Source organism: Zootoca vivipara, chromosome 16 (assembly GCF_963506605.1).
Source record: "Zootoca vivipara chromosome 16, rZooViv1.1, whole genome shotgun sequence".
NCBI lineage: Eukaryota > Metazoa > Chordata > Lepidosauria > Squamata > Lacertidae > Zootoca > Zootoca vivipara.
This window is the reverse complement of record NC_083291.1, coordinates 32,954,968-32,968,899: the sequence shown is the minus strand read 5'-3', so window position 1 is coordinate 32,968,899 and position 13,932 is coordinate 32,954,968. Positions and strand designations below refer to the sequence as shown.

Here is a 13,932-nt window from a genome sequence, read left to right as displayed (position 1 = left end):
CTTACCTTATTCTTGACTTCAGCTGACATGCCATAGGCTGGGCCCCTGATGAAGTGCGTCGCAGACATGTTGCCCACGTGCAGCTGTCCTCTGTGTGGTTTGCTCTCTGCGTGTGGCTTGGTGCCTTCTTGGTGCACGGCGTGTCTGCCTCTGTGCCGCTTCCCCTGCAACTTTTAAAAACTCTTGGCTCTCAGGCTCTCCCCCTCCTCCTGCCCAAGGGGGAGTCCTTCCATTGGCCAGGCAGCATGGCCAATCGCCACCTGCCAGGGGTGCTGATGTCATCCTGTTGGTATTAAGAAATGATGGTGTCATTTTTTCCACCTTGGGGGGCTCGGGGGGGGGCATCCAGTTCTTCTGCTGACTCAATTCCCTGATGGATGTTTTAAATATTTACAGAAGCCCTTGTCACTTCTGAGCATGTGAAAAGAGGGGAAGAGTCGATGGACTGGGCTGCCAGTCCAGCCCACAGCTGCCCACAGCTCTCCCTCCCCGGTGGTAGTGCAACCTCCTGCCTCTTTTACTCATTAGTTCTGTCCCCCTTTTCAACCTGACGCTTCTGCGTGGCTCTTCCTCCTTTGCATCTCTCTTCCACTCCCTCCCTTCTAGCATCTTTCCCAAGGAAAGCCTCTGCGCCGCTCACTTTCCCTTTTCATGCATCAAATCCCAGAAAGAACAAACTAGAAAAACAGCCCAGTCATCCAGAGGGCAGCCCTTCGCTGTTTGGCCAGGCCTCCCTGACCCTTTCTGCACCAGCTCCCTTTGCTTTGTCATCTTCTTTGGCTTTTGAGTCTCACATCTTGCTCTGGTAGCTGGCATTGCTCCCTTTCTTTTTGCAAAGAGCTTTTGCAAACTATCAGCACAAAACAAGAAAAGTTTAGCTCTGTACTTTTTTCCCCCAGCAGCGGCTACTAAACAGACCTGTCTCTATAAACTCGAAGAATCTAAATAGGCAAGAAAGCTTTGCAAAATGAAACTGCTGTTCAGAAATCAGGCATGGGAAGGGAACATTTGACTGTACAACTTGCCATGATTTGCTGAAGCCACCAGACCTGTACAGACAATGGTGGCAACTAGCCTGCTGAATTTCAAGGATGAGCAGATTTTGAGATGTTATCGAGAGGCAAGTATTTAGCAGTGTGCTGCAGGAGGGGAGCAGGACTCTCCCCAAGTTTAATAAACCCTTCTTCGTTAAACCATAATAAATAAAGAAAACTTTTTTTTTCAGAATACTGTATCTCAGTCACATCTTCCTACCAGTTCCCAGTCTCTTGACACGGATGTGAAAAGGCTAGCAGAGCAGGTCAGCTCTTCCCATTTCTTCCTGATATATGTGTGGCAGGACAGTTTTTGGCCTAAGCAGTTCAGCTGGGCCTCAAGGTTGTCAGATTTGGCATAAACATCAGGTGGGGCAGCTGTTTCCAGCTGTGCTTTGCCTTTTAAAACTCACTGGTGGGAGTTGGGAGAAATCCTGTTGGGTCCTCCCCCCCCCCATCCCTCTTTGGATTCAAGGATAACCATCTGCCACAGCAGACTGGATTGTGTCTGGGCAATCATGGCTTCCCAAGCTCTTGGTGACTGGGAATCTGCCTTGATGGCTTCTAACCTTCACACATCATCCATTCCTTGCTGCCACACTATTCCTAAAGCCGGGGTCTACCTGTTAGCAAATCTTATTAAAGAGCCCTAGAGCAGGCATCCCCAAACTTCGGCCCTCCAGATGTTTTGGACTACAATTCCCATCATCCCTGACCACTGGTCCTGTTTGCTAGGGATCATGGGAGTTGTAGGCCAAAACTTCTGGAGGGCCGCAGTTTGGGGATGCCTGCCCTAGAGCTTTTTGTCCCATCCCTCACTTCCTTCAAAGTTCCCGATTCCTAGCTTGTGCTTCAGTGACCTCAAACTTTGACACGCTGCTAGTATTGCTCTCTAGGAGAAGGGACTTTTTGTGTTTCAGGGGATCATTGATCAGTGGCATAGTGTGTGTGGGTGAGAGGGGCAATTGCCCAGGGCACATCACTACCCGAAGGAGTCTCAAAGCGGCTAACATTCTCCTTTCCCCTCCTCCCCCACAACAAACACTCTGTGAGGTGAGTGGGGCTGAGAGACTTCAAAGAAGTGTGACTAGCCCAAGGTCACCCAGCAGCCGCATGTGGAGGAGCGGAGACACGAACCCGGTTCCCCAGATTACGAGCCTACCGCTCTTAACCACTACACCACACTGGCTCTCCCTTCCCCACCAATATTGCTGCCAACGCCACCCAGTCCTGATAGGAAGCATTTCCAGATGGGGCGGGTATGACTCTGCTTCCTTTTGGGGGACAGGAGAGGAGGTGGGGAGACCATGGAGGCCTACTGCACCCTGTGCTAGTTCTCGCGCCACTCCTCCTGGGCATTGCGGAGCAGTGTTGCTTCTGCCAGGTGGGTGGCGTACATATGTCTGTCTGTGCTCCCCCACCCCCGGCTACTAGTCCCAGGGCTAAGTTGGTGGTGGTTTGGGGGCATTGGGAGTTGTATGTCACCTTCCTTGCCCCGATCACTGGCAACCCATGATACACCACTGTTGTTGATTGAGCACTTGCTAAAGGGAAGAGAAAGAAGAAAACCCTTAGCAAACAAATAACCAGCCTGGAATTCTTTTGCAAAGTTCTTAGCAAACAAATAACCAGCCTGGAATTCTTTTGCAAACTTCTTTTGACTTTTCATTCCTTGTAATGTTGCCGTAGGATAAACTCTCACAGTAATTGATACAAGAATTAATAAACAATGAAATATAGTCTTGTTAAAATATTGCAGTGCTTACTTCTGGGCTTACATTTAAACTCCACAAGTTGCTGTGATTTCCTTTTACAAACTCAATAGCCTTTTGTGCACCTGCCAGATTCCATCACCCCTCCTCTTCCAACTGCTGTGAAAGTTTCTGGGATCAGAAAAACCCCAGAATGATTTACTGTTGCTTATTAATTTATAAAGCATTTTTAGCAGGCAAAATCCTTAGTTTGCCACACTTAGCACCCTCCCCTTGAGACCTACTTTATGGAGCATCATAAAGTGCTGTTTTATTTGTCCTCCTCAAACTGAGTCATAGTAATTTCCATTTTACAGACGAAGGAACTGAGGCCTAAGGCATTCACTGAGGGCATGCATAAAAATCATATACAGCTAAACACTTAATTTGAAATGAGATTGAAGTCCAGTAGTGTTGAGATTCTTACATTGTACGGGGTTGGACAAGGTGACCCTCCAACTCAGCAATTCTATGATTCGTCCCCCATGCCACATTGGTTCTGAGTTTCTCTGTGGTTTCAAAACTACAGGTTGTTAGGCCCCGCACTATAACATGCAAATACCCCCCCCCCCAAGTCATTCAGTGCTTTATTTCCCATCTGTTTGTGAACTGACTTTCATACTCACAAGCACAAGAGGCCCAACATCTGCCTTATGGGAAGTTTTCCTGCTTTGCACTTTTCAACAAAAGGAATGGGAGCTTTTTTAGTTTAGAAAAATGAATAAAAGAGGTGACATTATGGAGATTTATCAAGCAATGCATGGTTTGAAGAAGATGGAGAGTGAAAGATCTCTCTTACAACACTGAAAATTGCAGTCACCTAATGAAATGTTGTGGACGCGGGTAGCGCTGTGGTGTAAACAACTGAGCCTAGGGCTTGCTGATTGGAAGGACGGCGGTTCGAATCCCTGCGACGGGGTGAGCTCCCGTTATTCAGTCCCAGCTCCTGCCAACCTAGCAGTTTGAAAGCACATCCAACTGCAAGTAGATAAATAGGTACTGCTCCAGCGGGAAGGTAAACGGTGTTTCCGTGCACTGCTCTGGTTTTGCCAGAAGCGCTTAGTCATGCTGGCCACATGACCCGGAAAAACTGTCTGCAGACAAATGTTGGCTCCCTCGGCCAGTAAAGCGAGATGAGCGCCGCAACCCCAGAGTCGTTTGTGACTGGACTTAACTGTCAGGGGTCCTTTACCTTTTTTAATGAAATGTTGTAGCAGCAGATTTGGGACAGTCAAAAGAAAGTTCTTTAAACGATGCATGTAATTCAGCGTCACAAGATGTGGCAACCAGTGGCTTTAAAAAAGATTAAACAAAGTCACAGAAGATGGATCTATCACCCGTGGCATGATATCAAAATGGCAGCTGCAGTACCATAAAACATCATACCCTCCAAGTGTCCTGATTTTCCTGAATTATGAAAGCCATTCCAGCTTCTGATTTGGTTCCGGACTGTCCCTATTTCCGCCGCCAGCACCACAACTACCGAGTTCAGTGAGGAGGGTGAGCCAGCACTTGTCCTTTGTGATGGCGGCAACAGTGGCGGCTGCGAGGGAGAATCCTGTTGCCTCTCCATGGTCTCTCCATGGCCACTGCGGCTGGCCTCCTCCCTTGGGCAGCTCATAGCAGCCGCTGGAAAGGAGGCGAGGAGGAGAGGCTGCGGCCGCCAAGGCCCAGCCCTGACACTCCGGCTCTGAGGGGCAGGAAGAGGGCAGGGCAGCTCTGGGCGACAAGAAAGGGGGAGAAGAGCAGAGCACAAGGAGTTTTGATGCTGTTTTTAATTTTTAAAATGTCTTGTCCGTCCATGTCTAATCTTGCTGCTTTCTATAATTTCTTCATTGGTGTGTATTTTTCTTTCTGTAAATCTATCAAAGAATAGCATAAAATAAAATCTGGATTAAGGGGTTTTCTCAGGAGAGTGGAGGGTGTGTGTGCTGTGTCCTATTGTTGTGCTGGTCGTAGCATTCGCCTTCTTCTGATAGGAAATGGTCTGTGGGTGGGGGACAAAAATGTGGGGGGGTTGAGGAGGGGCAGTGGGGGGCAGTGAGAAATGTTCCTATTTTCATCTCAAGAATGTTGGAAGGTTAAAAGATAAAGGTAAACGTAAAGGAGCCCTGGGCTGTTAAGTCCAGCCAAAGGCGACTATGGGGTTGCGGCGCTCATTTCGCTTTCAGGCCGAGGGAGCCGGTGTTTGTCCACAGACAGCTTTCCGGGTCATGTGGCCAGCATGACTAAACTGCTCCTGGCGCAATGGAACACTGGGACAGAAACCAGAGCATGTGGAAATGCCATTTACCTTCCCGCCGCAACGGTACCTCTTTATCTGCTTGCACTGGTGTGCTTTCGAACTACTAGGTTGGCAGGGGCTGGGACAGAGCAATGGGAGCTCACTCCATCGTGGGGATTTGAACCTTCCAATCGGCAAGCCCAAGAGGCTCAGTGGTTTAGAGTCCACAGCGCCACCCGCATCCCATGTTGGAGGGTATGCAATATGGAGAGTATATTGTTTTCTCGTGCTGCTTGTGGACCTCTGGGGAATCTCTGGGTGCCCTGCTCTGGGAAACAGGATTGGGTCGGTCTGACCCAACAGAGCTCTTATTACATTCCTATGTGCTTAAAAGTCTCCTCTTCTGGTTCAGCAGCATGTTGAGAATTTGGAAATCACATTAAATCAATCGCAGAGCTGCAACCGAAAGGCAGTAAGTGTGGACTACAGGACACAGAACCATGCTACGTCCAACAAAAATAAATCACACCTCAAATGCTCATTAAATTTAGCTGTAGTTCTCTGCCTTGACTCAGAGATCCCCCTTTCTACCTGCTGATGTGGATGATACTGAATCAGAGATTGGAAAGAAAACTACTTATTCAGTGTTTCCCCAATGCTTTGCAGCCTTGTGACACACAGGATAGAGATTTGGCCTTTTATCTCACAGGGCTTTGTCACCATACAAAGTCACCTTGAATTGCAGCTGCCAGGCAAATATCCCCCCGCTGCCTATTGTCATCGCTGACTAACACGATCCACCATTGCTTCTTGCTACTGAAGTAATTTTCCTTTTCTTGCTTCCGTTAAAGTGACTTAAAAATTAATTCTGATGTCACGCTGCATTTTATCATTGTATATTTTTATGAAGACCAATTGTTGGTGGAAAACTGAGTGGACAGCCTTTGCTCTGTCAATAACATTATTCATTTATGTATTTTGCTACTTGGCTAAAGCAAAGGACTGTGGAGCTTTGTTCCCTCATCAAGTTGCCAGAATTGAGAATATTTTATGCAAAGGCTTATATTCTGTGGAAAGGTGATGCTGTGGACTTGAGGGTTCAAACCTATCCTTTGAAATCAGGGGTGTCTGCCAGCCCTGCTGCTAAGTTCTCCCATTTGCCCATTTGATTTCTTCACTTTCACATTCAGAGAAAATGGGACCGCTGGATCAGTCTTTTCACATGCAAAAAATTCTTCCTTGGCTGAAGGAGGAAAAATGCCCCCCCCCCCCAGATGTTGTTTATTTGGAATTGCAAAATTGAAAATGTAATTAAAATTATCAAAAATTATATATATATATATATATATATATATATATATATATATATATATATATCCCTATACAGGGCTGTAGTGATGTATGGAAGTGAGAGCCGATCACTGAAGAATTGATGCCTTTGAATTATGGTGCTGGAGGAGACTCTTGAGAGTCCCATGGACTGCAAGAAGATCAAACCTATCCATTCTGAAGGAAATCAGCCCTGAGTGCTCACTAGAAGGACAGATCCTGAAGCTGAGGCTCCAATAATACTTTGGCCACCTCATGAGAAGAGAAGACTCCCTGGAAAAGACCTTGATGTTGGGAAAGATCACAAGGAGAAGGGGGTGACAGAGGATGAGATGGTTGGACAGTGTTCTCAAAGCTACAAACATGAGTTTGACCAAACTGCAGGAGGCAGTGGAAGACAGGAGTGCCTGGTGTGTTCTGGTCCATGGGGTCACAAAGAGTCGGACACAACTAAATGACTAAACAACAAAAATACAGGGCTGCCTTGAGATGTAATCTAAAAGCCAGATAGTTGCTTATTACCTTGACATCTGATAAGAGGGCGTTCCATAGGGCAGGTGCAACTACTGAGAAGTGCTTGTGTTTATCTTTCTTGGCTATTCCACAATTCAGCTTTATTGGATAACCCCTAGTTTTACAAGGGAGATCCAATTTCTTCAAGCCATATATAATTTTATACACCTGTATGGTGTCCCCCATTAATTGCCTCCTCCTCCTCCTCCTCCTCCTCCTCCTCCTCCTCCTCCTCCTCCTCCTTCTTCTTCTTCTTCTTCTTCTTCTTCTTCTTCTTCTTCTTCTTCTTCTTCTTCTTCTTCTTCTTCTTCTTCTTCTTCTTCTTCTTCTTCTTCTTCCTCGGCATCCCTAAATACATTCCTGCCCCCAATGAACCATTTGAGTTGCTTGTGCAACTGTGCCAGACGCTGCTTGTATAGCTTTCAGAAAGCTGCCATGGATGGAGGTGGTTTTTCTCACCAGCTGTTTTTTTCCTGCTTTAAAGGCTCTCAAGGACACTGGTCCTGCCTTGTGCCTGCCTGCATGTGGATAGTCATCACCGCTACTCTAACAGAACTGGGCTAGTAAAATCGAAGACCTCTGGTTCAAAGTCCCCTCCCTCACAACTTTCATAGAGCAAAGAACTGAATGCAGGAATCCTGCCCCAACTCCACGCCCAGAGCAGGCAATGAAACAGAGCTTTTGGCTCCCTGCCCCTTGCTCTAACTGCTAGCTCCCGCACCCCTTATCAGTCCTACTGAAGGTTTTTTTAAACTATGCAAGTCTGAAAGTTACTGGCGCACAGCAGAGGGAGGGTGGCGGCTTTCATTTATCTCCGCGCTGCTATAACTAATGAGCCAAACTTCTGGCTGTAGCAGATTGATTCCTGCTCTTTACTTGCCTTATAAGTCCAGCCTCCTTCCTCTCCTGCTTTGCTTTTTGTCGTCGCCGTCCCCCCCCCCCCTTTCCCTCGGCTGTCCATAAATCTGGTAACAATCAGAAGCAAGCAGCAGTGGGCCAGTGAGGCAGTGCAGGCCGGAATGAGGGAGAGGGGATTGCGAGAGGCTGTACGGGTGCCAGGTTCTACAGTGCTTTTATAAACATGTTTGCCTTAAGCCAAGCGGTGAACATTTTCAGACTTTATATGGGAAAGGAGCAGAGGAACGGGACCTTTCGGGATCCTTGGGGCTCCCAGTCTAAGGAGGGTCGAGGCATCCTATCTGAAGCACCCCCCTTTGCTATTCCTCCTCAGGTAGGAGTTGGTAGGTGCTATGAGTAGCAGTGGGCACACACACACACACACACACTTCAAGTGCCACCTCTGCTAATATTTTTCAGGCTGTCTGTTTACCTAACCATGAACTAGAGATATGAGAGGCTCTGTTGGTATTTGAACTGAGGCACAGGTAACCCTTTCCACAATCTTTAGCAATTAGCCCTCAAAGAAGCCTCCTGAGAGTTGAGAAAAGACCCCTCTCTCCTCTGAACCCCCAAAAAAGTCCACTAGGTAGCCTTAGGCACACTGCTTGTCATCTCTCCTCAAGTGAGCTACTGCTACCACCTAACCCTCAGTCTCCAGTAAGAGCTGTTTGACCGTGGAACGGATTCCCTCAGGAGGTTGTGGACTCTGCCGCCGACATGCATGCCACTTCCGGCCCCAAAAGCGGGCAGAACAGGCTTACGCACACAAAGATCCGGAACGTAACCCCTGCACAAATGGGGGAGTTGCCTGCATAACATAAAAAAGTAGGTAGTTTTCAGAATTCAACAGAGCAAAAAGGCCCAGTTTGGCAAAGTCACTTTTCTCCAGCTGGAAACTGGGGTTGGGGAAAACCTGAAGGGCAGCCAATCAAGGACCTGAACCAATGGATTCAAGGTACAAGAAAGGAGAGTCTGATTAAACATCAAGATGAACTTTCTGAAAGTAAGAAAGTTTCTGTCTGACAGTGGAATGGACTCGCCTGGAAGGTGGCGGACTCTCCTTCCTTGGAGGTTTTTAAGCACAGGTTGGAGGGCCACCTGTTGTCGATGCTTCAGTTGAGATTCTTGCATTGCAGGCAGCTGGACTAGATGAACAATTGGGGTCCCTTCCAACTCGGCGATTCTATGATTCTTATTGCAGTCAATGAAAGGCATGTTTATTAAAAATGAAGGTGGGTGGGTTAAGCAGGTATGGAACAAGTTCTTGGTAACAAAGGTGCCATGGGTATTGTTGCTACAGAAACTGTGTCACACACTTGCATCATATTTAGATGACGTTCTACCTAGACACTCACACACGCTGAGCTTCTTTTAAGGATGCGCTCTGTGAAAACGAATGGACACATTCTGTTCAAGGCCAGAGTGTGAGGATCAACCAGCTCTGAATAAATGGTTACTATGGGATGCAACGATATACAGACCAGTGCAAAGTCAATACCTTCAGAATTAGCCAAAGCTATTTGAGTTGCACCCAAGTAGCAAGTGATCAAAGGCACATAAACTTAAAGTACACGTATCTATGTGTTTTCGCTCCTTACAGGACGAAGATAGAGACGACGTATAGATCTGACTGCACACTGTCATCTGCAGGGTAAGGCTACAGCTTTATCCAAAATGCCCAGCGAATGGAGCTAGTGGAACCACAAACTTGCATGCCTGTTGGAGAACACATTTTGTGTTCCACTTGCATGCCAAATGGCCTCCTTTATTACATCCGCCATGCAATGCTGTGTAGTACGTGTTTATTCAAAAGTTAAGTTCCAGTGTGTACTGGAAAGGATTGCAATCTATGCACAGAGAATTTGCTCCTCATTTATGCAATTCAAAGTCTTCGCCTATAGTGAAAGTTGAAGAAACAAAAGTGCAACGTGTCTGAATTTAAGGGCAGCTTCTGGTTCTCTGGGGATCTTGCAGTAAAAAAAGGGGGGGATGAAACAAAAGGATAAGTACTAAGTAAACCCTTACTATACTAACTCTTCACAGTTAAGTCTGGAAATTGGCATGTGTTGATAAACTCGCCAATAAACTTAGAATGGCACAAGGTAGAAAATGAAAGGACTCCTTTATGATAGAGTGGTACTGTTTTATTATATATACTGTGAATAATGATTATAAAGGACTCATACTTCATATAAGAATTTCTGGCTAGTTTGACTATTTTTATGTTATCTTTTGCAGACCTCTAGGTCCTGGATATGTGAAGTGAACTTGAATCGACTTCAGGTTTGGATGCACACTTTGTCTCTCAGAGAGGGTGGTGGGGTAATTTTATTGGTTTGTTCATTTCCATTTTCAAATTCTGTATTCTTATTGTTCTGTACTAAGTTGGACTGGTCACGTTGTGCGGATGCCTGATGATCGTCTTCCAAAGCAGCTACTCTATTCCGAACTTTAAAATGGAAAGCGTAATGCTGGTGGTCAACAAAAGAGGTTTAAAGACTGTCTCAAGGCAAATCTTTAAAAATGTAGTATAAACACTGACAACTGGGAAACACTGGCCTGCGAGCGCTCCAGTTGGAGAACAGCCTTTACCAAAGGTGTCATGGGCTTTGAAGAAACTCGATCTCAGGACGCAAGGGAGAAATGTGCTAAGAGGAAGGCATGTTTGGAAAATCCACACCGTGATCAACTCCCGCCTGGAAACCAATGTCCCCACTATGGCCTCCACAGTCTCTTATGGACCCATGGTTAAAATTGTGTTTATGGAAGACAATCTTACTTGGCTACGAGTGATCGCCAAAGAAGACTAAGTAACCAAATAAAATATAATTAAAAACAAACAAGCAAGGTAAATCTAAACAATAATGTTTTTGGGGGAAATTCAGGTGTGATCCAAGTCACATGGCCATTTTTAATTTCCATTTTTAAGGAGGAAATTTCACCAGAAGGTAATATTTTTCAGGCTGTGGGAGCTCACCCCATATTGAGGTGTTCATAAGATCACTTTACCATGTGAAAACCGAGGAGAAAAAGTCACAGCAGGGTGACAATTGTGTGATTCTCACCCAATAAAATTGATAAGAGCACATGGCGTCCTGTTTAAGACCCACAATTCTGTCCTAGTCATCTCCAGTTAAAGAAGTTGAGGTAGCCAGGCTGAAAGAACTGCTACCTGGCCAAGAAGCCATTAATCCATCAGACCAAGAGCTTAATGAAGTACAAGACATGCCTTTATGACTTAACTGTGGCCGGATTGCACCCAACAATCTTTCAAACTTTCAATCTTTGGTGAGCTTAATTTCAGGTGGCCTATGTGGTTTGTTTCACATGTGGTACGAAAAGTTCAAAATGTGTCAATATCTCAGGAACAGAGCACATATTTTATATCTCTGGCAACCAAAGGCTAACAGCAACAACAACAAAAAACATCTTTGCCGGAGATTTTGGCAAGGCACTGTCAGTGGTAAATGTGCCATTGGTCTGTCCTCATGTCTAGGCAAGTTTGCATTGTTCCACAATGTGGCATCCACATAGTTAACACCAGTAGCCTTCAAAGCTCATTGTGTCATTTGGCACATGCAGCCTCACCAATTCCTGAGGGAGCCTCTGAGAGTTTAATTTTTCCTGATGATGTGAGGCTAAGATGCATGGAGGCTGAATCAGAGCTCCACACACACACACCCCCGGCCGAGTGCTGTACCTTAACTAAGAATGAGCATTTCCATTTATAGGACCCTAGTGGCTGGGCTGACGTCACTGCCCCACGAGCTTGGTAAACACAGTGTGTGCGTGTGGTGTGTGTGTCTTGCTTCCTAGACCAGAGAACAAAACTGCTACTGGGTTGCTACTGCAGCATCCCACTTGGCAGGGCTGTGGCTGATGTTTAGTGCTCCAAAAGATGTGGCATCCGAGGCTCATGGGTAGAGATGGATGGGGAGTGAGATTGTCATTGCTTAGAGACCTCCCATGCAAGGGAAGGGAACCCACAGGGCTGCCCTAGAATGCAAGAAGTCCCAGCTGGTTCACAGCGCTGCCTGGGTGACTGTTCTGTTCCTTTGCACTTCTGTGAGTGGCAGCAGGCAGGCCTGTGTGCAAGAGCAGAGCGTGGATGAAAAAGTTAGACAGGTTGCAGTGCTGAGGTAGAATCATAGAATCATAGAGTTGGAAGAGACCACAAGGGCCATCCAGTCCAACCCCCTGCCAAGCAGGAAACACCATCAAAGCATTCCTGACATATGGCCATCAAGCCTCTGCTTAAAGACCTCTAAAGGAGGAGACTCCTTGGTAGCAAATTCCACTGCCAAACAGCTCTTACTGTCAGGAAGTTCTTCCTAATGTTTAGGTGGAATCTTCTTTCTTGTAGTTTGAATCCATTGCTCCGTGTCCGCTTCTCTGGAGCAGCAGAAAAAAACCTTTCTCCCTTTCTCCCTCCTCTATATGACATCCTTTTATATATTTCTCCCTCCTCTATATGACATCCTTTTATATATTTGAACATGGCTATCATATCACCCCTTAACCTTCTCTTCTCCAGGCTAAACATACCTGGAGGTAGGGTAGGCTGACCTCAGTAATCCAGGGATGTAGCTGAGAAGCACCAAATGTGCCATCCGGATTGTTAAGGTATGCAAAACACACTACCCGCCCTGTGTCCAAGCATCATCATCATCATCATCATCATCATCATCATCATCATCATCATCATTATTCTCAAGCATTTCCTGCAGAAACCTGCTCTTTAAAGCTGTATTGGAATAAACATCAATTTGCAAGTCCATTGCCATGTTGCTTTTCAAGGGAAGATCCATGATTGGGCAGCGCTAAGAATTGCTGGCTCAGCACCCTGACAGTATTTTTTACAACCAGAGATAAACCAGTAAGAAAGGTTAGGTCTCTGACTGCTTCCAGGACAACATTTCCTGAAGGACAATGTGACTGCGTGAAGCACTCTGAACACTCAAGTACCATATAAATCAGGGGTGCCAATTTGAATAAAATATTGGGGGGGGCATGTAAACCCCACCCTGCATAATCAATCATGTGACACAGCATAGAGACACCACCTGAATGGCAATGCCCATCAACTTTGGGGCGGTGGTCCTCTCAAATATTTTATTGGGGGACCAAAGGAAACTCGGCCCCAAGGAGTTGGCTCCTATGATATAAATGTAGTTGCTGCTATTACTTATTTAGTTGAATGACTCCATCGCTCAAAATCTTTGCCAGCCACTCAGACATAAAGAGTCATTAGCAAAAGCTACCCCTTTTCTTCCTTTGTATATTATCCACTCTGGGAGTCAACTTGGCCAGATACTGCATCTTGTCTAGCTGTTCATTTTGGTTTAAGACAGGGGTCAGCAACCTTTTTCAGCCGGTCCACTGTCGCTCAGACCATGTGGTCGGCCAGACTATATTTTTTTTTTGGGGGGGGATTAACAAAATCCTATGCCCCACAAATAACCCAGAGATGCATTTTAAATAAAATGACACATTCCACTCATGTCAAAACACGCTGATTCCCGAACCGTCCGCAGGCCGGATTGAGAAGGCGATTAGGCCTCATCTGGCCCCTGGGCCTTAGGTTGCCTACCCCTGGTTTAAGAGCTATTCCTTTTGTAGAATATATGGAACTCTCTGAACTGACCGGGAGACTCCGAGATCGAAGTGAAGCAGAAGTGGAAGAAGACTGGAAGAAATTTAAAATTTATTTAAAGAATAAGCATATAATAGATTAGTGAGGGAGATAAAATAGAGGTTGCAGATAATACAATGGTGTAAAATAAGTATTGTTAGAAATGGATGATAAATTAATTAAGAAAAAAGATTTGGATAGAATATAAAAGGTTAAGATGTAAAAGATACAGAAACGAGGTAATATTAAAGTAATAATTAGAAAGTATATAAGATTTAGAGTTTACTACTGAAGATAGGTAAAGAATTGCAGAAGGAGGAATGAGGAAGTCAATAGATTGGCAATAAGGGTTGCTATAAGTTAGAATTTTTGTTTTTATATTTTTTGTATTGTATTTTTTGTGTTTTGTATTTTCTTTTTCTTCTTCTGTTTTGTATTTCCTAAACGTTTTTCTGTCCCAGGGACCCAGGTGGCGCTGTGGGTTAAACCGCTGAGCCTAGGGCTTGCTGATAAGAAGGTCAGCGGTTCAAATCCCTGTGACGGGGTGAG

The 13,932-nt window shown here is 45.7% G+C and overlaps 1 protein-coding gene and 1 long non-coding RNA gene across 2 annotated transcripts in view; one reads left to right on the top strand and one right to left on the bottom strand.

The window, feature by feature from the left end:
• The window catches only part of CNN1 (calponin 1), a 39,969-nt gene extending 39,796 nt beyond the window's left edge, over nucleotides 1–173 (bottom strand). Inside the window, exon 1 of the mRNA XM_035140726.2 lies at nucleotides 6–173. Coding sequence (XP_034996617.1) covers nucleotides 6–68 — 63 coding nt within the window. The 5' untranslated portion in view covers nucleotides 69–173. The remainder of the gene's footprint in view (nucleotides 1–5) is intronic.
• Nucleotides 174–7,827: 7,654 nt separating this feature from the next.
• LOC118097881 (uncharacterized) lies at nucleotides 7,828–10,067 on the top strand. Its single transcript, XR_004694093.2, has 3 exons — nucleotides 7,828–8,082; nucleotides 9,352–9,402; nucleotides 9,990–10,067. It is a non-coding gene; the product is annotated as an uncharacterized LOC118097881 (long non-coding RNA).
• Nucleotides 10,068–13,932: the final 3,865 nt, after the last annotated feature.